This window comes from Notamacropus eugenii, chromosome 5 (assembly GCF_028372415.1).
Source record: "Notamacropus eugenii isolate mMacEug1 chromosome 5, mMacEug1.pri_v2, whole genome shotgun sequence".
Taxonomy (NCBI): Eukaryota; Metazoa; Chordata; class Mammalia; order Diprotodontia; family Macropodidae; genus Notamacropus; species Notamacropus eugenii.
In genome coordinates, this window is record NC_092876.1 from 370,988,938 (window position 1) to 371,013,560 (window position 24,623).

General features: G+C 38.3%; 1 protein-coding gene across 3 annotated transcripts in view; it reads left to right on the forward strand.

Annotated features, from left to right (window-relative positions):
- Positions 1-24,623, forward strand: part of SCML2 (Scm polycomb group protein like 2) — a 162,098-nt gene that overhangs the window by 128,102 nt on the left and 9,373 nt on the right. For all 3 annotated transcript variants that reach the window (XM_072614216.1, XM_072614217.1, XM_072614218.1), the window contains exons 11-13: positions 3,688-3,870; positions 9,462-9,575; positions 10,575-10,853. In XM_072614216.1, coding sequence (XP_072470317.1) covers positions 3,688-3,870; positions 9,462-9,575; positions 10,575-10,853 — 576 coding nt within the window. The remainder of the gene's footprint in view (positions 1-3,687; positions 3,871-9,461; positions 9,576-10,574; positions 10,854-24,623) is intronic.

A 24,623-nucleotide genomic window follows, 5' to 3' on the forward strand; every position in this document is an offset into this window, starting at 1 on the left:
TTTTTCCATCATTTGAAATATTTGCTGTCCCTCCTAATGGCAGAGGACATGAACTAGGCAAGGGTGTATCTTGAATATAGTCCTTGTCCCTAGTTCAAATTAGTCTTCTGGCAAGGCTTAAGCAGCATCCTTTCATTTGCTTTCTTTGTGCCACAGAATCAGTTCTCAAAACTGCAAGTGTTGCACACTCACATACAATCCTACATGTATAGACGAAAGTCATAGTTTATCCCCCAATAAAAGTTTTGCAGATTCAACAAAACAAAAAATATTTCACAAAGTTTACCATATATCTATGTTTATTAAGCCTTTGTCTTATAAGGCTTTTATCAACCCAAAAGTTAAGGAGCGTAGACAAAGAAAACTGACTCCTTGTTATGGAGTTTTCCAAACTATATATGAAACGATCTCTACCAGGTTTTGGGACCTGGAATCAATTAGGCATCACCCCTTTCTCCAGTGAGAAAACTGTCCTAGATGGAAATTCTTCCACAATTCCCTTAGTACATGAGGCTTTCCAGCTGGGGTCTAGATAAAAGTGTTTCCTTCTACACAGGGCACACCCATGTTCTCTTAGGGTTCCCCTCAATCATAGGAGATCTCTACTGAGACTTAGGTAAATTTTTTCTGGGTCCTTATTCCAGAGAGCACCCAAAATTCCCCCATGAATCCTTGTCACTACAGAGGTAAATCAAATGGAATTGCAAACACAATCAGACAATAAGGCAAGTAGGCTCAGGTAGAGAAGGAGCAAATCATGTCAGCAACTTGTGGATTTTAAGTACAGGCATTCTAACCCTAAAAAGTTGTAGGATGCTGGTATCACAAGAGGCAATCAGTCTAGGTGTATTTAAATGCAAATGTGTGTATGTATATGTATATATGTATACATATACACATAACTGGTAGGCTTTCATATATGTGTGTATACATTTATACACATACATATTTATTTGCTAGGCAATAGCATTCTGGTTATGTAAGCCCTAAATTTCTCGTATTAAACAATATTTATAATATCTGTATTCAGTTATACTAAAAATGTCAAGGTGGCACAGTGGATAGGACATTGGGCCTGGAGTTTGGAAGACTTAACTTCAAATTTGGCCTCAGATATCTACTAGCTGTGTAAGTGACTTAACTTTTATTTACCTCAGTTTCTTCAAGTATAAAGTGGAGATAATAACAACAACACTGCCTCCCAGGATTTATAGTAAAGATTAAATGAGATAATATTTGTAAAGCATATTGCTTGACATATAGTAGGTTCTATAAAAAATGCTTATTATTCCCTTCTCCTTTCCACCTACCCTTTAGATAGCCAAGAATCAACAAATAAAAAGTTTGCAACATTAGATGAGTGAAACTCACATGTTAGAGAACAAACATTGGGAGAAAAAAATTAACTCTACATTTACAGCCTAAAATATAAATTTTCCCAATTTCTAGGATTTCAAAGTCTAAGGTACCTGAAATTAAAAATCCTAGGCAGATAATCTTTTTTGGGATCTCTACAAAGGGGAGAAACTCAGTTTTATCCTAGTTGAGGTTTTGCATGTAACATCTTTCCCCCACTGCCTGAAGGCCAGGTGTGCTGCATTTTATCCTTTCCCATCCCCTCCAGCCTTTAAGGGAATTGGGTGTTCAGGCTCTTTGCCAGTGGCTCAAACCCCCACCAATAGTGTTCCCTCAATTTGCAAGGGTTTTCCCTATATCTCAGTTACCTTTACCAACTTACTAGGTTTAGTTTTTGTGCAAAGGAATATGTACTTCAAAGTTATTAAGAAATAAGCCAACGTATTTCTCAAAATCTGAGACAAAGCTCCCCCTGCATCACCCTGTATTCTGGAGAGGAGAAAGGGTTATAGCTTAGTTTAGTTTCTTTACAGAGTAGTCCCAAGTTTGAAGCCCAAAGCTCCCTTTCACCTTGCGTCCTAGGCACCCTGGTTTCTTACTTCCCTGCTAGGTTGGCTATGGCACCATCCAACCTGGAATTGTGGCTCCAAGGTTGCAGTAGCTGAATTCTTTCTTATTCAGTGGGTATTCCTCTACTACCCAGACCCTCCCAAACTGAAAAGGACTACTAAAACACCTCAGGTCTGTTCTCAGGGCCACAGGGTATGAGAAAGTAGGAAAAGGTAGCCCTTCCCCCTTTCACCATTTCAGTTAATGATGCCTTGTTCTGTCTCTGGACACAGGAGGAAAAGAGCTAAAATAGAATTATTTTCTCCATCATTGCAAACATTTCTACTCTAGCTCAGCTTTCAAAAAATAAGTTTACTGTGTTTTAAATGGAAATTTTGCTATAGCTGTCATTTTTGCAATTCAAATTATATTCTTTGGTGTAATAATTATTAAAAAAAAATTTGTTTTCTCATTACTACGAAAATTTGTCAAATGTTTTCTCCTTCTGTGTATATTCACTTAACCTGAAGTTTTACCTGGTAGTCAAAACTTTAATGTAAATGAACATTGTTTTTAAGGGATCCTAGCCATTCTTATTTTTCTTTCTCTTAAATAGTTTCTCTTCTTTCTTTACTGGTGAGAGTTAGTTTAGAAAAGTAGTAAGGGAGGCAGCTAGGTGGGGCCATGGCTACAGCACCAGATTTAGAGTCAGAAGACAGTTCACTTCTGTCTACAGATACTTTCTAGTTGTGTGACCCTGGGCAAATCACTTAACTGTGTTTGCCTCAGTTTCCTCATCTGTAAAATGAGCTGAAGAGGGAAATGACAAACCACTCCAGTATCTTTGCCAAGAAAAACCCCAAAAGGAGTTACAAAGAGTCTGACATGATTAAAGAAGCCATACTGTAGTAAGGCAATAATATAAAACTTTAGATTGATGTTCTAAGTTTTCTCTCTTAGCCACTGTGTTTTTCAAAGAGAACAATACTTGTTCCTTAACCTTATGTGACAATTGTAGAAAAGTAATATTCTGAGGACAGGCAGAAAAGACACTTGAGATGTAAAAATATTGTCATTATTTAAAAAAAACCTAATCTCTCTGTTCGTGGTTAAATTTTCTAATCATCCTGAAATTTTTCATTTTCACCTCTAATGAAGGGGGTGCTTTGACACACACAGTTGAAGTAAGTTGATAGTCTGCTCAGCTGGACAAGGGCCCAATTCCCTTCACATCACTCTTAACAGTGATGATGAAGCCTCAATCTAGCTGGAATAGTAGGAATCTTCCTTAATAAATGCTTACTTTTTTTACTTTCTTTACCAGCATTAGTAGTTGCAAGACAAGGGAGAACCTTACCAGAGAGAAGGATTCATAACAAAGCCTGGCCACAATCTTTCCGCTCAGCGAAATTAGACTGACAGCATGATCTTTATTCTCATAGAAACCTTCTCTGTGAGGTAGAAGAGGGCTATAGTACCAACCCAGTTGGGTATAGGGGAGCAGCTGGTATAGGGTGTATGGCTAATCTGCAATTTGGATAATCCATCAATCAGAAATTTGTGATATGATCTGAGATTTGGAAGGGATTCACTGCATTTGTAGCAACAGATTATTCCTATCACTTTAAGATATTTGTAGGGCAAACAAAAATATTTTTCTGAAGCCTTGAAAACAATATAATTTTTAAAAATAAGTGTAAGTTAAATTTTTATAGCCTTTTGGAAAGTGTTTAATTTTATATCTTTGCATAAGGATGGTATTGATTTTTTTTTTTCCTACAGCATTCTTTGATGGGGAAAAACATGCCACCAACCTTCCTTCTGTGAACAGTGCATCATTTGTCCTTCGTTTTCTGGAGAAGCTCTGCCACAGTCTGCAGTGTGATAATCTTTTTAGTAGCCAGCCTTTCAGCCCTTACATGGGAACTGCTCATAGCCCTACAGAGTATGATAAGAATAAACCAGGTGACAGTAAATAATGTGTTGCATTTTTAAACTGTTAACTTTTTCTCAGTTGATAAAATTCTTATTCTCAGGAAGACTATCTTTTTCTAGAAACTGGTATTTATTCTGGATTTCAACTGCGTATTGAAATTATTAGTAGCTTACATTATATTAGGCTTACAAACATAAAGAAAACGTCTTCCTTTATGGACAGTGAAACTTAAGAATCAAAGCATATGTGTTTTGTTGCAATTCTCTTTACTTGATTATTAGCCTTTCTATGTGCTATTATCTGTTTACTCCTTAAAAGACTAATGGGGATTAGGGGTAATATAAGAACATTTGAATAATTTTCTGTGGTAGTATAAAATAAGTTAATAATTTTCCAGATCACAGCAGTAACAAACTCATGACTCCAGATCCTCCAGACCTGATTTACTGTATCAGTCTGTCTCTTCATATATCTCTATTCCTTGGACTGGAAAAACCTCCACCTACAGCTCATGACTTCCTAATTGTGACTAGGTCCTTACCTTCCATATATGGACTGAAGGTGACAAGTGCATAGTAGATGTAGTATTTTATTTCTACATAAAAGGCAGAAGACTCAGAGAAACTCATTAACAAATGTATAAAACCCTAACGTGATTCACTGTAGATAGCCCCTAAAAATTAACAAATTCTTTTCCCTATCCATTGGGTCTTACTCTTCCTACTTCTGAATTTAGCATCATTCTTGACTTGGACTTGCCTAGAAGGGAAAAATATTTTGGGGCTGTTAAACAGGCAACACCCTTCCCAATGGACCTCTACTTCTGGAAATTGTGCAAAAAGCCTAAGATTTTTACTTATCCACATTATGTCCTGTGTTTGCTATAAGGACCATGTTGGAGTCACGCTCCTTAGAAAATTTCCCTGATCTTGAACTATCAAATTTGGTATTACTAGCAAAATACTCATCTTCCAAGACAGAAGCTGCCCACCAAATCTTCTGTTCTGGAGAGAAGGAAATTCACTTTGGCAAATTTGATCATTAAGGCATGTATGGAAATCCATGAACTCCCTTTTCTCATTATGTGAAGGATGAATACACTGAACTCTCATGTGCTCCAGGATGTTTTACCATTTTCCTAACTGCTATCATCTTTTGTGCTGGAAAAGTCAATTTGCAAATCTCTAATGTACTTAAAAAGGAGAAAGAAGCAGGAACTCTCCTGTCAGTCTGCCCTGAGCAGACTGTGTAGCTAGCATGGTCATCGTGATTCTCAAGGGAGTGCAGGGACTTCCTCTCTCTCCTGTTCTAGGTAGTCTAGTCATCTGGAAGACAAACCAGACACTGATACTTTTATCAGAAGTTATTTGAAGTCCTCTTAAGCTACTAATGGTGATGTTCACATCCTCTGATAAGAGAGATGGTCATAAAAAGCTCAAACAGAAGTGCACTTCTGGATAAGCTCTTCAAAATGATCAGGGAACCACCCTTATAAAAGAAATTAACAAAACACTTCTTTAACTTATGGCAAAAAATGCAATCATTTACCTACATATAGTGAGATAAAAGTGAATACTGTGGGAGCTTTCCTCATTATGGTACCATAGATTTTGATGTTCCCATTCTCCTATGAGAATTTGACTATTCTATCACTCAGGGAATGTAGGGAGCAATTAGGAATATGAAGGGAAATCAGATCAAGGTCAGGAAAAAAAGGTTTTTATTTTCTTTTGTGTGTTTTATTTTTTTAAAGATTGATTTTAAAAAATTGATTTCAGAAATAGAGATTGAAATCTTTGATTAGTTGTGAGATATTAAGATCTTCATATTAACTGCTTCATTCTCAGATTTCAAAGTAGTTTGTGATTTTTCCATCAGCATGGCATATTTGAATTTTCAAGCTAAATAACTAGGATAGGTTCCTGCTTGGGAAAAAATGAACACATGTATACACGTGTATTATGTATGCATACATGTGTGTTATGTGTGTACACACAGCCACATATCTGCACACACGTGTGCAAAACTGATTCACACGTGTGTGTAAATATTCATCTTTAAAAGATCCATCCTAAGAACTAATTCATAATTCATACATGTACATGTATATGTATAGTACATGTATATCCATACAGTTTCTGATTTTTTCCACTCAGTTATTAAAACTTGAACTAAATAGTTTAAAGTTTATGAAAACTATAAGGTAAAATATGATCTTTTGTATTTCAACTCGGCTTTTTAATAGAACTTTTACTTAAAGACCTCTGTCATAAACATTTCAAAGTTGGTTCCTCTAAATTAAAATTTCTTATTCAGCATTATGGCTTCTGCATTATAACTTTCTTGGGGGAAATTTATTCAAATGAAAACCTATGGTTAGATAAGAACTTTGTATCCAATCTGCTGTTTGCCTATTTCTTCAAGAGTCATTTTTCATTTTTAGATATTTGTTAAATTAACTAATTTCAGAAACTGTTGATGAAAGCTTGTTTTGAGTTAAGGATGATAATGTCTTTTTGTAATATCTTTCAAGATTCTAAAGTGGACCAGTGTTTGTTGCTAGGATAGATACATAATTAAGGATTTCTTTCTATAGTGTAATATTTTCATTGCCAAAAATATTTTTAATCTCACACTTTGAAATAAACCTTGCCCTTTGGTTAGACAGATGTGTGGCCCTCAGAGTGGAGACCAGCCTTCCCCCCAGGAGGGGTGTGAAATAACCTCAAGGAGCATGTGATAAAACAATTAGAAGAGGGGAAGATGGGTCACCTCTATTTCCCTATAGTCAAACATAGGCTGATCTCTGACATTACTATCCCCACTCCTTTTAAAACTCCTCTTCCCACAACTGCCCTCTTGTATGACTGCCCTGGAATCTTCAGGAAGGTTATAACTTAAATCAAACTTAGGTGCCTGCAATAGCTGTGTAGGCAAAATCTCTTCCCTTTTCTTTTGTGCGCTATCCCTCCCCATAACATTTCCACGCCCTGTCACTCCCCACCATCATCCTGGAATGGGGTTGGAACTCTACCAGTCCACCTACTCGCTATACAACACAGGGGCTTGCACGCACACACACACTCACTCACTCTCTCTCTCTCTCTCTCTCTCTCTCTCTCTCTCTCTCTCTCCATTTTTGGTGAGGAAGAATGAGTAGCCCAGATATAAATGGTTGGTGAGTACATTATTATCCTTTTCAAACACACGTCTCTTCTGAACTTTCCTGTTTCCACTTAAGGGGCACCACCATCTTTCTAGTCTCCCATCTCATTGTCCAACGACCTTATTCTCTATTCTTCACTCAACTGAAACTTGTTTTCTTCAAAATTAACAATGATTTCAATTGATGACCTTTTCTTAAGCTTTATACTTCTTGACCTCTTCACAGAATATGATTCTGCTGACCACTCTGGATTGTCATTTGGTTCTCTGCCTACCTTTCTCACCTACTGAGTCTCTTTTGATGCATAATTATATTATCCCAGGGCTCTGTCCATGACTCTTTTTTCTTTTCTCTCTCTTTATATACTCTTACTTGATGGCCATCAACTCCCATAGGTTTGTTACCTGTATGTAGATAATATCCATATCTATATATCTAACCCTAATCCATCAATTGAACTCCAATTTTGCATCACCTAATGTGTACTGGATATTTTGAACTTTATGTCCTGTAGGCATCTTAAACTCAGTAAGCACAAAACACAATTCACTAATTCCCCTCAAACCCAACCAACCTTCTTCAGAATTTCTTTCTATTGAGGGCACCACCATTTTTCCAGTAACTCAACTTTATATATTAGTACTCTCTCTTTCTGCTATATTTTCCTTCAACCCCACCCCCCCTTGCCATGGAGCCGAATGTAGTTGTTTCTCTTGCTATAAGAAAACTTTTTTTATCACTCCCTTTTTCTTTATTCATAGCCATTGAACCCTAGTTCAGTTCATTATTATTTCTCACCTAAACTCTTATAATAGCTGCCTTTTTTTTATTAATTATTTTCAGTTTTCTACAGTCACTTCCATAAGTCTTAGATTTTTCTTCTCCCTCCTTGAGATGGTGTGCACATACCATGTGGGTTCTGCACATACATTCTTATTAACCACATTTTCACATTAGTCATGTTACATAGAAGAATTAAAATGAATAGGAGAAACCATGAGAAAAACAAAAACATAACACAAGAGAAAATATTCTGCTTAATTATGCATTCTGATTGCAAAATGCCCTCCACATCCAGAGAAAGAACCATAATAGTCTTCTAATTGGTATTTCTTCATGTACTCTCCAATCTATCCTCCACACAACTGCCAAATTATTTTCCTAAAGTTCAGGTCTTACCATATCTTTGCTCTTAAACTATAAACTCTACTTGGCTGCCTGTTGATTCTCATATCAAACATTTCAACTGTGTCTCATCTTTCTAAAAATTTCTGTTTTATGTGAGTTTCATAATTATTAGTATGACTTCAGTATATAACATATGAATGAGTAAATTTGCATATACATATACGCATGTAGGTACATAAATATACACACATATATACATATGTATGAATATGTGGGTGTATATACAGAGAGATTTTTTTTTTTTAAACTGTTAGGAGTTTATAATCAAAAAAGTTCTGGACTGATGTAGAGCAGGAATACAATAAAGTCCAAGTGGCAACCATTGTTTGGTGGTGGAGACCTCCCCACATATTTGCTGAATGAATTTCCATTTCAAAAAATTAGGCATTTGATAGTGATCAGGAATTTCCAAGCTGCCATAAGGTGAATCAGTTCAACAGCATAGACTGAGATGGCTCCATCAGACAAAATTTTAAAATAAAATGTGTTTGGCACTTTGTGAACATTCTTGCTCAATTTGGATGTAAATTAATCCTTGCCAAAAATTGCAGTATTTAGAGCCAGAAAGGACTTCCGAAGACCTTTCATTATATTTTTGAGGTCCATAAGGTCGGAAGAAATTAAAGTCCTCAGCTAAAGTCATCCAGATAGACTTTACTGTTTTAATTCTAACTCAGGCTTTTGAAATTTAAACCAGAATTCTTGGCTGATAAGCTTAAATGTAATTGTTAATTCTTAATTAAAGCATTAACTTCTAATTTAAAGTCTAACATAAGAGGTTTTCTAGGGATATTTGTATTATAACACCATATTATTGAGGAAATCAGGGTAATGGTGCTTTGGCTAAAGGGCTGCTTGCTAACTTTTGTAAGGGTTTGTAGAGGAAGCTCTTTTAAGGATGTGGAGGTAAAGCCTGCCTTGCCACTAACCATTGTAATTCCTATGAATCACATGAAATTCCTATTCTTCCTTCACAGCTCCTCCCCACAAAAACAAAAGACAAGTCTTTTGTAATATTTGACTGAAGCATAATGTATTGAAGTAGCTTCTGAGACTCACAGCTGTAGACTCATTTAGGGTGAGCACCTCTGGATAATTAACATCTGGAAAGTTTGAAAGCCTCTGGTCTTAGACGTTGATGGAATATGCAACCACTTAGGAGTAAAGCTTTGACACTTAATATAACACAGAAACATAAGTGAGTTTAATGATAATGATGTAAAAATATCTAGACTTAGTACTTATAACAATTTTTTTTTTAAACAGCAAAAGAAGAAATATCAGAAAATAGGAGTACTAAAAGATATTCTCAGGATTCTCCACCCTATGCTGCCCCTCTCTCCCCTAAGCTTCCTAGAACAGAAGTGCATGCATCTGAAGGTAACTACATTTATGCATTCCAGAGAATGCATATATTCTGAATACCAAGGTCTCAGAATTTATGATTCTAGATAGATTACTACCAAAGCCAATTTGACAGTTAGACTTTTTGTAGGCCACTTTTGTCTTCATTGTCTCCTTTGCACTCTGTGCTTTCCTAATGGGATATATGCGCAGAAATATACTTTCTGGCCAGTGAGTCTCCCTATTAACTTTTTCCTTGCTGAAAGACAAGTAGAGGAAAGAAGGAAAGCCTTCTTTTCTCAGTGTACTGAAAGTTTTTACTCCCAAGTTGTTGATTTTTCTTTCTTTTTTCTTAACCAAATGGACAGATTCTTATTTTGGTAAAAATGCCTTATGTTTTGTAGTAATGAATATTTGCAGGACATCCTATTGAGTAGGCAATATACTTTAGTTTTTATTTTATTTTTTATTAAACATAGATGTAGTTATTTTTAGTTTCTGTGACAAGAAATACAGATAACTCTGTCTCTAAATAACAAAGGACTTTATAAAGTTTGTGATGATAAAATTTGATTCTAGGCTACATCTTGTTATACAAAACTCCAAAAGACAGTGCTCATTTGCGCTAAAAGAAATTTGTTAGTTAAATATTGTTTAAATTTTGAGGGGGCTGGATCTAGATTTCATTGATATACAGAATGAGGAAGCCCCCTCTACCAGTGCCAGTTGGCACTTGCTCTGCAATTTATAGTTTTAGATTGTTTGCTTGGAACATTGAGTGGTTGAGTGATTTTATAGGTCACACTACCAATTATATTCCAGAGGTGAGACTTTGACCCAGTTTTTCCCAGTTTTGAGGCTAGGTCACCATCCATTTTACCACATAACCTCTCATTGTTTAAATAAGCTTATTGCTTGGCATTGGGAAATCTTTTGTTGTAAAGAAATTACATTGTAATGACTTTTGTTATAAAAGGATATGATATAGAAGTCCATTGAGTAAATAACAACCTTTGTGTTTGTTTTTGACTGTAGCAGAAATATTGCCAGCTGAAGAAAATGGCATGCCCAAAGAGCATAGATTTTCTGAACAATCCATAGATTCATCATTGAATTCAGGAAACCCTTCAAGCCCTGCCTGTAGAAATCCCACAAACTGTCGTACCTCAACAAGTACTGCATATTATAGAAATTCTCTTCAATCAGTAACTACTACCTCAAACTCAGTGCCAGTCCTACACAAACTGTCATTGAACCCTGCTGGGAACAATTATTATGAAGGCAATAGGAGCCGAATGCAAAGGAGAATTGAAGGTATAGTTTCTGTTACTTATTTATTTTGAAATTCAGGTTTTATTTCATGATCTCTCCCTGCCTCCCATTGTTCCCATAGTTTCATAATCATTCTGTTAGTAAGCATTTGTAAAACACCTACTATATGGTAGGTTCTGTGGATACAAATAGAAAGAATCCAATATACCCTGCTCCCAAGGAGCTTATATTTTATTGGGGAAACCAATGCTGTAAGTAAATATAAACAAAATAAGTATATAAAGAAAAATACAAATAGATAATAAGGTAATTTGGGATGGGAGGACCTAGCAATTGGGGGATCAAAAAAGGTTTAATGTGAAAGATGGTGCTTGAACTCCATCATTGAAGGAAGAGATAGATCCTGTGAGGCAAGTTGAATGGTGCAATCTAGGCATAAACAATATATGGGAGATAGCATTATGGGGGAAGAACAGCAAGAAAGCTGTGACTGGCCATCAACTGAGAGGGGAAAACAAAGCCAGAAAGGTGCATTGAGGCTAAGTTGTGAAGGGCTTTAAAAGCTAAATAGAGGCATTTACATTTGATCCTAAGAGCAACTGGGAGACACTAGACTTTGTTGGGTATGGGAGCTACATGGTTAGATTAGTCCTTAAAGAAATTCTTTCACAGCTGTATCAAGAATAGACTGGAAACTTTAGGCAGGAAGATTAATTAGGAGAACTGTTGAAATTAACCAAGTGAGAGGCTATGAGGGCTAGGTATATAAGAAAAAAAGAAGGGTTACATATGAGAAAGGTAATGATTTGACTAAAGATAAATGAAACTAATCCACCCAATTCATATATCTCATAATTTGACGTTATCAAAATCATATAGTTTTTAGAGGTCCACAATGTTCATCTTCATAGTACCTTCCAAACCCTCCCATGTCAACTACTTCTTTGAAGAACACTTCTTTGGTTAGTTCTTCTTAATCTGTTTCGTTTGTCATCTCCCTGATTGTTGTTTATATTGTTGCATTATCACTTAAATATGCGTACGTAATATTACTTTGCTGTTTTATGTCTTTTCCATCTTTTAGGTCTCTTGAACCCTTATCTTTATATAACTGAAGGCAATGATATTACCATGGAGTAATAATGCTTGAAACTCTAGCTTTTTGTTATTGTAGCTTTGTTGTCCAGAGCTTCTTTTAGTCTCTCCAGAAGGATGTATATAGTAAGGAAGTTATTAGGGAAACAATTTTAGCCTGGTGTTTCTTCAGATAATAACTATTTATGCACAACAATATGAGACAGAAGGAAAGGAAGAAGAACTGCTGAACATTGGGAACTAAGAAGAGATGTGAGACTTTTCCTGTGAAAAGAGACTAAATCGCAGGACAAAGTAGCTTATTTTGATCTAAAGAATGATGATGTATATCCACAGGTACCATTCGATGGTCTTGTCCAATTATCGATTAATAGAGAAATAAGGAAGAAGAGAGGATTAATTATGGTTGGGGGAGTCCTCCAAGCATGATTATTACTTGAGTGTTACAAACCTCTTGTCTGACAAAGAACATGGTGAAATTAGTTGCACTTAATAGACACTTCCCACTTATGGTGGTTATCATTTGGGAACAAATGATGCCACCAGAAGGAACCTAGAAAAAATTGCAAAGGATTTTCATGTACTGACAGAAATAAAGCCCACACCTTTAAGAACCTCATTTTTTTTTATAAAAAAATAATTTCCACAAGTACTTCTGATGGTAGGTAGGTGATTCAAAAAGATCGATTTGGGAAGCAAACAGTTGGCTAAGAAGATAGCCTTTGAGAAAAGGATTTTTATTTCTTGATCATGGCTTAAAATTGGGGAATAATATCTGTTGATCAGACATGGAATATATTTAACTAAAATACTTTTAATACTAAAATACATATTTGTCTAGAATTTTTTCAATATAATTTGATTTTCAGTTCCAAATTCTTTTCCTGCTGCCACCCCATCCCCCACCCATTGAGAATGCAGGAAACATGATACCCATTATACTTATGAATTCATGCAAAACATATTTCCTAATTAGTTATGTTTCAGGGGAAAAAAGTAAGAAAAACAAGGAAGGGAAAAAAAGTAAGAAAAACACAGAAAGGAAAAAATACGCTTCCGTCGGCACTTGGAGCTTATCATTTCTCTCTCTGGAGGTGGATATCATTATATGTCCTGAATCCTTTGAAATTGTATTTGATTATTGTATTATCAGCATTACTAAGTCTCTCACAGTTAATCCGATTATATTGCTGTTACTATGTAGATTGCCCTCCTGGTTTTGCTCATTCTCCTGGTTTTGCGTCAATTCATATAAATCTTCTGGAATGTTCTAAAACCATCATTTCTTAAAATACAGTAATAATTCCATCACATTCATATGTCATAATTTATTCAGCCACTCTCCAATTGATGGATATCCCCTCAGTTTCTAGTTCTTTGCCACCACAAAAAGTGCTGCTTTAATTTTTATACATATAGTTCCCTTTTAAAAAAAATCTCTTTGAGATACAGAAATAGTGGTATTGCTGGGTCGAAGGGTATACAATTTTATATCTTTTTGAGCGTAGTTTCAAATTGTTCTCCCAAATGGATGGACTAGTTTACAGCTCCACTAACAGTGCGTTAGTCTACTACTCATTTTCTCACACCCCCTTCAGCATTTGTCATTTTCCTTTTTCTAGCATCTGATGGATTGCATTTCTCTAATCACTAGTGATTTTAACAAATTATTTATTTATTTTTAGTTTTCAACATTCATTTCCACAAGATTTTGAGTTCCACATTTTCTCTCCCTTTGTCCCTTCTGCCAGTCTTCCCTCACTTCTATCACACCTCTCCCTATTTTCCTATAGGACAAGATAGAGTTCTTTACCTCACTGCCTTATGTCTTATTTCCCAGTTGCATGTAAAAACAATTTTTAACATGCGTTTTTAAATCTTTTAAGTTCCAACTTCTCTCCTTTCCTCTCTCCCCACCCACCCCCACTGAGAAGGCAAGCAGTTCGATATAGATTATACATGTATAGTCATACAAAACTCTTCCATAACAGTTATGTTGTGAAAAACTAACTATATTTTCCTACCTCCCATTTATTCTTTTCTCTCTTTTGATCCTGTCCCTCCTCCAAAGTGTTTACTTCTAATTACCCTCTCCTCCCATTTGCCCTCCCTTCTATCATTCCCCACCGTCTGCTTAACCCTTCCCCCCCTACATTCCCGGTAGTGTAAAATAGACTTTCATAACAAATTGAGTGTGCATTTCCCACCCTCCTTAAGCCAAATCTGATGAGTGTAAGGCTCACTCTTTTTGTCTTACCTCTCCCTTCCCCTCCATTGAAAAAGCTTTTTCTTGACTCTTTTCTCCTTCTCCCAATGTATTCCTTTCTCACCCCTTAATTTTATTTTTTTAGATAATCATCCCTTCATATTCAACTCATCCTGCACTCTCTGTGTATATCTATACTCCGTGTAACTACTTTGAGAAAAAGTTGTATTCTTCTCTAACTTTGAGAAAAGTCTCAAGAGTTACAAATATTATCTTTCCATGTAGGAATGTAAACAGTTCAATTTTAAGAAGTCCCTTATGATTTCTCTTTCCTGTTTACCTTTTCATGCTTTTCTTGATTCTTGTGTTTCAAAGTCTGCTCTGGTCTTTTCATCAAGAATGCTGAAAAGTCCTTTATTTCATTGAATGACCGGTTTTTTCTCTGAAGTATTATACTCAGTTTTGCTGGGCTTTAATCCTACTTCCTTTTACTTCTGGAATATTATATTCCAAGCCCTGCGATCCTTTAATGTAGAAGCTGCTAGATCTTGTGTTATCCTGATTGTATTTCCACAGTACTCGAATTGTTTCTTTCTGGCATCTTGTAATATTTTCTCATTGATCTGGGAGCTCTGGAATTTGGCTACAATATTCCTAGGAGTTTTCCTTTTAGGATCTCTTTCAGGAGCCGATAGGTGGTGGATTCTTTCAATATCTGTTTTACCCTCTGGTTTTAGAATATCAGGGCAGCTCTTCTTGATAATTTCTTTTTTTTTTTTTTATTAAACTTTTAACATTTATTTTCACACAATTTTGGGTTACAAATTTTCTCCCCTTTTTTCCCCCTCCCCCCCCCCCCCAGACCCAAGTTTTCTAATTGCCCCTGTGACCTATCTGCTCTCTCCTCTATCCTCCCTCCCTGCCCTTGTCTCCGTCTTCTCTTTTGTCCTGTAGGGCCGGATAGCTTTCTTGACCCCTTAACCTGTATTTCTTGTTACCCAGTGGTAAGAATATTACATTTGGTCCTAACACTTTGAGTTCCAACTTCTTTAGCTCCCTCCCTCTCTACCCCTTCCCCTTGGAAGACAGGCAGTTCAATATAGGCCATATCTGTTTAGTTTTGCAAATGATTTCCATACTAGTTGTGTTGTATAAGACTAACTATATTTCCCTCCATCCTGTCCTGTCCCCCATTACTTCTATTATCTTATGGTCCTTTCCCTCCCCATGAGTGTCGACCTCGTATTGCATTCTCCTCCCCATGCCCTCCCCTCTATCCTCCCCCCCATCCTGCTTGTGCCCCTGTCCCCCACTCTCCTGTATTATGAGATAGGTTTTCCTATCAGAATGAGTGTGCATTATATTCTTTCCTTTAGTGGAATGTGATGAGAGTAGATCTCATGTTTTTCTCTTGCCTCCCCTCTTTATCCCACCACTAATAAGTCTTTTGCTTGCCTCTTTTATGAGAGATAATTTGCCCCACATAACTTCTCCCTTTCTCCTCCCAATATTTCTCTCTCACTGCTTGATTTCATTTTTTTTTTTTTTAGTATATGATCCCATCCTCTTCAATTCACTCTGTGCACTCTGTCTCTATGTATGTGTGCGTGTGTGCATGTGTGTGTGTGTAATCCCACCCAGTACCCAGATACTGAAATGTTTCAAGAGTTATAAATATTGTCTTTCCACGTAGGAATGTAAACAGTTCAACTTTAGTAAGTCCCTTATGATTTCTCTTTGCTGTTCGCCTTTTCATGCTTCTCTTCATTCTTGTGTTAGAAAGTCAAATTTTCTTTCCAGCTCTGGTCTTTTCATCAGGAAAATTTGAAAGTCTTCTATTTCATTGAAAGACCATTTTTTCTCCTGAAGTATTATACTCAGTTTTGCTGGGTAGGTGATTCTTGGTTTTAGTCCTAGTTCCTTTGACTTCTGGAATATCCTATTCCATTCCCTTCTATCCCTCAATGTAGAAGGTGCCAGATCTTGTACTATCCTGATTGTATTTCCACAATACTTGAATTGTTTCTTTCTAGCTGCTTGCAATATTTTCTCCTTCACCTGGGAATTCTGGAATTTGGCCACAATGCTCCTAGGAGTTTCTCTTTTTGGATCTCTTTCATGTGGTGTTCTTTGGATTCCTTGAATATTTATTTTGCCTTCTGGTTCTAGAATCTCAGGGCAGTTTTCCTTGATAATTTCGTGGAGGATGATGTCTAGGCTCTTCTTTTGATCATGGTTTTCAGGTAGTCCCAGAATTTTTACATTGTCTCTCCTGATTCTGTTTTCCAGGTCAGTTGTTTTTCCAATAAGATATTTCACATTATCTTCCATTTTTCGAATCTGCACGGTATGTTCTGAGATATCTGTCTTTCTCAAAAAGTCCAAAGCTTCCATCTGTACCATTCCAGATTTGAAAGATCTATTTTCTTCAGTGAGCTTTTGAATCTCCTTTTCCATTTGGTTAATTCTGCTTTTGAAAGCATTCTTCTCCTCATTGGCCCCTTGCACCTCCCTTGCCAGCTGAGTTAGGCTAGTTCTCAAGGTGCCAATTTCTTCAAGATTTTTTTGGTTCTCCTTTAGCAGGGAGCTGATCTGTTTTTCATGCTTCTCCCTCATTCCTCTCATTTCTCTTCCCAGTCTTTCCTCCACCTCTCTAACTTGATTTTCAAAATTCCTCTTGAGCTCTTCCATGGCCCGAGCCCATTGGGTGGGCTGGGACACAGAGTCCTCGATTTCTGTGTCTTTGCCTGATGGCAAGCCTTGTTCCTCCCCATCAGAAAGGAAGGGAGGAAGTGTTTTTTCTCCGATAAAGTACCCTTCAATAGTTTTATTTCTTTTCCCTTTTCTTGGCATTGTCTCCACCTCGTGGCCTGACCTCTGAATATTCTCCTCACACCCACCTCGCCACCTGGTCCTCCCAGCCAGCGTTTGGGGACTGAGATTCAAATGCTGCTTCCCGCCTTAGGATTTTTGGCCGGGGCAGGGCTGCTATTCAGTGTTAAATTAGGCTCAGGTGCTGAGGTCAGGGGCAGGGCCGCCTCTCTGGCTCAATTCCCTCAGGGGGTTTATGCACAGACCTTCCACAATGGATCCATACTCCCGCTCGCTTGGGGAGCCCCCGTCCGCAGCCGCCTCTCAGCCCCCACCTCCGGGGGGGGGGGCCCCGAGCTATGGGGGCACCACGCTCCCCTCTCAACCCGCCAAAGAGACTCTCTCACCTACCCCCGTCAGTCACCTGTTGGTGGGGGGGGCCGTGCCGCTGCTGAAGATCCCGCCTCTGGATCCCTCTTAGAACTTTGTCTCTCGGTCGCCGCCGCAGGTCCGGTCTGGGCACCGTGTCTGCAGTGCGACGGACCTTTTGCGAGAGGTTTGCAGGTCCCTCTGTGGGTGGAGGGACCCGCGTGGCCGCTGGATCTCTTTCCCACGGTATCGCTGCCGCGGCAGGGCTGCTCTCCTCTTCCCGCCCCGGCGCCCAGTCCGCGGCACGAAGGACCCCCCCCGTGAGAGGTCCGCAGGTCTCTCCAGAGCAGAAATCTCCCTCGCTCCGATACTCCGTGGTCTCTGGGTGCAGAATTCACCCTGGGTTAGTCCCCTCTGCCGTTCTGTGGTTTGTGGGTTCGGAGCTATGTGTATGTGCGTCTTTCTACTTCGCCATCTTGGCTCCGCCCCCCGATAATTTCTTGAAAGATGATTTCTAGGCAGTTGTTTTAATGATGGCATTTAGGTAGTTCAATAATTTTTAAATTGTCTCTCCTGAATCTGTTTGCCAGGTCAGTTGTTTTTCTATTGAGATACTTCACATTGTCTGGTATTTTTTCATTCCTTTGGTTTTGTTTTATAATTTCTTGATTTTTCATACAGTCATTAGCTTCCATCTGCTCCATTCTAATCTTTAAGGAATTATTTTCTTCAGTGAACTTTTTGGACCTCCTTTTCCATCTGGCTAATTCTTCTTTTTAAAGGATTCTTCTCCTCATTGGCTGTTTGGATTTTTGCCATTTGGGTTACTTTATTTTTTAAGGTGTTATTTTCTTCAGCATTTTTTTGGGTCCTGTTAGGCAAGCAGTTGACTCGTTTTTCATGATTTTCTTGCATCACTCTCTTTTCTCTTTCCAATTTTTCCTCTACTTCTCTTACTTTATTTTCAAGATCCTTTTTGAGCTCTTCCATGGCCTGAGACCAATTCATATTTTTCTTCAAGGCTTTGAATGTAGGAGCTTTGTCTTTGTCTTCTTCTGTTTCTATACTTTGATCTTCCTTGTCACCAAAGGAAGATTCTTTTTTTTTTTTAATGTGAAATTTTTTTAGATTAATTTATTTAACTTTTAACATTCATTTTCACAAAATTTTGGGTTCCAAATTTTCTCCCCATTTGTCCCCTCCTCCACCCCAAAACACCGAGCATTCTAATTGCCCCTATCACCAATCTGCCCTCTCTTCTATCATCCCTCCCTTCCCTTGTCCCCATCTTCTCTTTTGTCCTGTAGGACCAGATAACTTTCTATACCCCTTTACCTGTATTTCTTATTTCCTAGTAGCAAGAACAGTACTCAACAGTTGTTCCTAAAACTTTGAGTTCCAACTTCTCTTCCTCCCTCCCTCCCCACCCATTCCCTTTGGAAGGCAAGCAATTCACTATAGGCCATATCTGTGTAGTTTTGCAAATGACTTCCATAATAGTCATGTTGTGTAAAACTAACTATATTTCCCTCCATCCTATCCTGTCCCCCATTGCTCTGTTCTCTCTTTGGATCCTGTCCCTCCCCAAGAGTGTTGACTTCAAATTGCTCCCTCCTCCCATTGCCCTCCCTTCCATCATCCCCCCCCCCAGCTTATCCCCTTCTCCCCCACTTTCCTGTAGTGTAAGATGGGTTTTCATACCCAAATGAGTGTGCATTTTATTCCTTCCTTTATTGGAATGTGATGAGAGTAAACGTCACGTTTTTTCTCTCACCTCCCTTCTTTTTCCCTCCACTAAAAAGTCTTTTGCTTGCCTCTTTTATGAGAGATAATTTGCCCCATTCCATTTCTCCCTTTCTCCTCCCAATATATTTCTCTCTCACTGCTTAATTTCATTTTTTTAAGATATGATCCCATCCTATTCCATTCACTCTGTGCTCTCTGTCTCTCTGTGCGTGTGTAATCCCACCCAATACCCAGATACTGAAAAGTTTCAAGAGTTACAAATATTGTCTTTCCATGTAGGAATGTAAACAGTACAACTTTAGTAAGTCCCTTATGACTTCTCTTTGCTGTTTACCTTTTCATGCTTCTCTTCGTTCTTGTGTTTGAAAGTCAAATTTTCTTTTCAGCTCTGGTCTTTTCATCAAGAATGCTTGAAAGTCCCCAATTTCATTGAAAGACCATTTTTTCCCCTGAAGCATTATACTCAGTTTTGCTGAGTCGGTGATTCTTGGTTTTAGTCCTAGTTCCTTTGACTTCTGGAATATCATATTCCACGCCCTTCAATCCCTTAATGTAGAAGCTGCTAGATCTTGTGTTATCCTGATTGTATTTCCACAATAGAATTGTTTCTTTCTAGCTGCTTGCAGTATTTTCTCCTTGACCTGGGAACTCTGGAATTTGGCCACAATGTTCCTAGGAGTTTCTCTTTTTGGATCTCTTTCAGGTGGTGATCTGTGGATTCCTTGAATACTTATTTTGCCCTCTGGTTCTAGAATCTCAGGACAGTTTTCCTTGATAATTTCATGAAAGATGATGTCTAGGCTCTTTTTTTGATCCTGGCTTTCAGGTAGTCCCATAATTTGTAAATTGTCTCTCCTGGATCTATTTTCCAGGTCAGTTGTTTTTCCAGTGAGATATTTCACATTCTCTTCCATTTTTTCATTTTTTGGTTTTGTTTTGTGATTTCTTGGTTTCTCACAAAGTCATTAGCCTCCATCTGTTCCATTCTAATTTTGAAAGAACTATTTTCTTCCGTGAGCTTTTGAACCTCCTTTTCCATTTGGTTAATTCTTCTTTTTAAAGCATTCTTCTCCTCATTGGCTTTTTGAACCTATTTTGCCAATTGAGTTAGCCTATTTTTCAGGGTGTTATTTTCTTCATCATTTTTTTGGGTCTCCTTTAGCAAGGTGTTGACCTGCTTTTCATGCATCTCTTGCATCTCTCTCATTTCTCTTCCCAGTTTTTCCTCCACCTCTCTAACTTGATTTTCAAAATCCTTTTTGAGGTCTTCCATGGCCTGAGCCCATGGTATATTTATTTTCGATGTGTGGGATACAGAAGCCTTGATTTTTATGTCTTTCCCTGATGGTAAGCATTGTTCTTCCTCATCAGAAAGGAAGGGAGGAATTATCTGTTCAGCAAGAAAGTAACCTTCTGTAGTCTTATTTTTTTTCCCTTTTCTGGGCATTTTCCTGGCCAGTGACTTGACTTCTGAGTTTTCTTTCCACACCCACCATGCCTCCAGATCCACCTAGCCAGCGCTTGGGGTCTGAGATTCAAATGCTGCTTCCCAGCCTCAGGGCTTTGGGTGGGGGCAGAGCTGCTATTCAGTGGGAGATTAAGTTCAGGTGCTCAAGTCGGGGCAGGGCTGCCACTCAGGGGTCAGTTCCCTCAGGGGGTTTATGCAGAGACCTTCAACAATGGATCCGAGCTCCTGCCTGCTTGGGGAGCCCTTGTCTTCTGCTGCCACCTCCTCTGCTGCCTCCTGAGGGGGCATGAGGTATCAGAACACCCCCCTCCACTCTCGATCAGCCAAAGAGACCCTGTCAACGATCCTTGTCACCTGTGGGTGGAGGGACCTGCATGGCTGCTGGAGATTCTGTCCCTGAAGCCTGCTCGGATCTGATCCTTTTGTTGCCGCAGCCAAGGCAGGGCTCTGCTCTGGGTCCAGTGCCTGATGGACCTTTCACGTCAGGTTTTCAGGTCTCTTGGGAATAGAAATCTCGTCCGCTCCATTGTTCTATGGCTTCTGCTACTCCAGAATTTGTTGGGAGTTCTTCTTTACAGATATTTTATGGGCTGTGGGTTCGAAGCTAGCATATGTGTGTCTTTCTACTCTACCATCTTGGCTCCTCCCTCCAAAGGAAGATTCTATAGTCTGATTCTTTTTCCGGTTTTTGCTCATTTTCCCAGCCATATACTTAAGTTTTGAGCTCTTTGTCAAGGTAGTTCTGTGCTTCCAGTGAGGATGGGGTACTGTACTGTCGCCTGCTCCATTCTTCCTGCAAGCTGTGGACCTAGAGCTCCAGAAACATCACCTTCCACTGTTGCTGCCCCTACTGTGGATGCTGCAGGCCCCCTGCTGCCTTGGAGCTGGGGCCAGACCATTCTACTCTCACACAGGTCCTACAGGTTTTTTCCACTGACCTTCCAATTTTTCCTATGTGTTTTGGGGTTGTGAAGTCTGAAAACTGCCACAGGTGCCAGAGATTCAGTCCCTCCCAGGCCTATTCAAGTCTACCTGTGCCAGTGTGGCCCACTGTGGACTGGGCTCCACTCCCAGCACAATGCAACGGACATTTCCATTCGACCTTCCTGGCTCTCTTGCACTGGAGATTTGCTTCACTCAGTCATTCTGTGGGTTCTGCAGCTCCAGAATTTGTCTGTAGTCCTTTTTTACAGGTATTTGACTAGGTTTGGGGGGAGAGCTCTAGCAAGTTCATGTTTTTGCTCTGCCATCTTCGCTCCATTCCCCTGTTACTAGCAGTTTAGAGCATTTTTTCTTGTATCTATTGGTAGTTTTGGTTTCTTCTGAAAATTGCCTGTTCGTTTCGTTTGACCATTTATCAGTTGGAGAATGGCCTTTATTTTTACAAATGTGGTTGTTTCCTATATATTTGAGAAATGAGACCTTTCTTAGAGAAACTTTGCTCACAGAATTTTTCTCCCAGTTCTCTGCTTTCCTTCTGACTGGCTACTTCGATTGATTTTGCTTGTGCAGAACCTTTATTAAAGGTATTCATGTAATCAGAATTATCCATTTTACTTCCTAGGATCAACTTCATTTATTTGTTTAGTCATAAATTCTTCCCCTATTCATTGATCTGACAGGTAAATTTGTCATATTCCCCTGATTTGCTTATGATATCATCTTTTATATATCATTTTTGAATTTGTCTTGGTATGTAGTCTGAGATGTTGAACTATGCCTTAAAATGCCAGACTACTTTCCAGTTTTCCCATCAGTTTTTATTAAATAGTAAGTTTTTGCTCCACTAGCTGGGATCTCTGTTTGTGAAATGGGACTGTTAGCCAAGAAACTATAAAATTTACCCCCCGTTTTCTGCTTTCCTTCTAATCTTAGCCACCTTGGTTTTATCTAATTTAATTTTTAATTTAACAGAATCAAAACTATCCATTTCACATCTCTCAATGCTTTTTATTCATAATTTCTCCTCTTCATGCATCTTATAGGTAATGTATTCCATGTTCTAGTTTTCTTGTGCTATCACCCTTTATATCTAGGTCATGTATCCATTCTGATCTTCTCTTGGTAAATAGTGTAAGATATTGTTTGTAGTATAAATGGTCTTAAGGCCTTCTTACCTAAGGTATAAGAAATTGTGGATGATCACATACAGGTCCGTGAAGTTCCCTTAGGCCTTTGTTTCTTCTACATTCACACAAGGGGTCTGGCTTTAAAGCCTTTGAAGGCCTTGACATTTTTAATCCTAGAATCTTGTTAGTGAAAGCTGGGCTCTCCAGCTTCCTAGGATTCAGTTTCCTTTTGAATCACATAAAGGGTTTGGAGTGTAAGGCCTTGGAAGGACTTACCACTTTTTGTCGTTAGACACTTGTGGGTGCACATACAATGTTCATTTGACACTCTAGGCCTCAGTTTCAGGCAGAATCCATGGAAAGGCCTCTAGGGAAAATGCTTTTCATTTTCAGTGCCCAAGCTGAACCTAATGGCTGACTTAAGAGTGATTATCAATAGTAACAGTTTCTCTTTCCCTCCCAGCTTGATTTATTTTTTTCTTTTGCTGATTAAAAGGGCCAGTCCCTGACTACTTCTTAAAGAGGCCTATTTACTCAGTGGGCGTTACCTCCCTCTAAGAGAATATTTTAAAAGGCCAAGGTCCCCCACTGCATCTTCAGCTAGCTCTATTCATTCTGATGAATATCTGGTCCCTGGATCCAGATAGCTCAGGAGGAGAAACAAAGTCCATTGCAAGTCATATCATTATTTCTCTGATGTCATGGTCTTCTTTGAAAATAAGGATGAACACAGTACTCAATTTCTGCTAGACTGCTTTTCAGTTTTCCCAACCATTTTTACCAGATAATATCTTCTTATCTCAAAAGCTTAAATCTTTACGTTTGTCAAATACAATGTTACTATAATCATTTACTATGCCGTGTATTGATGGACTTTTCTTCAATTGTTTAGAGTATTGTGTTAGGAGAGCTCAACAAAAATGCTCTTTTTACTCCATCATTTTGGGAATATGACATTGTAACAAAAATGACGCTGTGGTGAAAGTACTGTTGAACCCATATGGACAGAAGAAGGAAGTAAATGAGAATCCGAGAGATTACACATGTCCCATAGGGACCTATAATAGTGACAGAGGACTTTAATTATTTATTGGGGCTCTCCTACTAAAATCAGAGTAGCTAAGAAATTTATCCCTTGCCTTATGATAATTTCATTAATGATGATGATAGTCTCCCTCAAAACCCAAACTATCATTCCTGCCAAGAGGGACAAGGGAAAACAGCAAAGTAAGAGAATATTAGTTTGTGTGATGAACACTGGAAACTGTGTGTCCTGAGACCACTGTAGTGGCTGTAGGTTAGCACTATAGCCATTGTGGTATTATCTCTGTGGATTTAAGCACAGAAACTCCCTAATGATGATCAGTTTTACACAGAACACTGTGGAACATAAGATGTTCTTCATGTTCTAGTACCACAAGAATGCAGAATACATAGAAACAAATCAGAAATACTAAATATTAATTCTTCAACTAATGGAATTGTTTTGAGTCAAGTGTTACTGCCTTCTAAAGAAAGCATATGATGAGTATGCATGAAATACACTGAAGATATGAATGTTTTTCTTATGTGACAATACTAGAATATATCAAATTTGGAAACAGATCCTAACATAGGTTAGGTCTTAATACTGGTTTGTTTGGTTTTTTGCAGGGTTAGTAATATCTTTACCTCCAGGTTACACAACAATATATTGCAAATTACTGTTACTCAAGCAGATCAAGGCAATCATAAGCAAGTGATTCTTTCCTCAGGCAAAATTAGATGACAAGCATAAATTGGAGTTTATTTGTCCCTCAGCTCAACCTGGTCCCCCTTGCTAGTATCTTTCCTCTGAAATTACATGAATTTATTATGTGTATATACATAAAAGTATGTATGCCATTATTTGTATGTTTTCTCCCTCATTAGAGTGAGAACTTCTCAAGGGCAGGATCTGTTTGATTGTAGGCTTTTTGAGGGCAAGCAATGGTTTATTTTTCTTTGGATGCATAATGCTTTAGCACATTGTTCAGTAAATGCTTGTAGAATAGAAATGAATTGTGTTG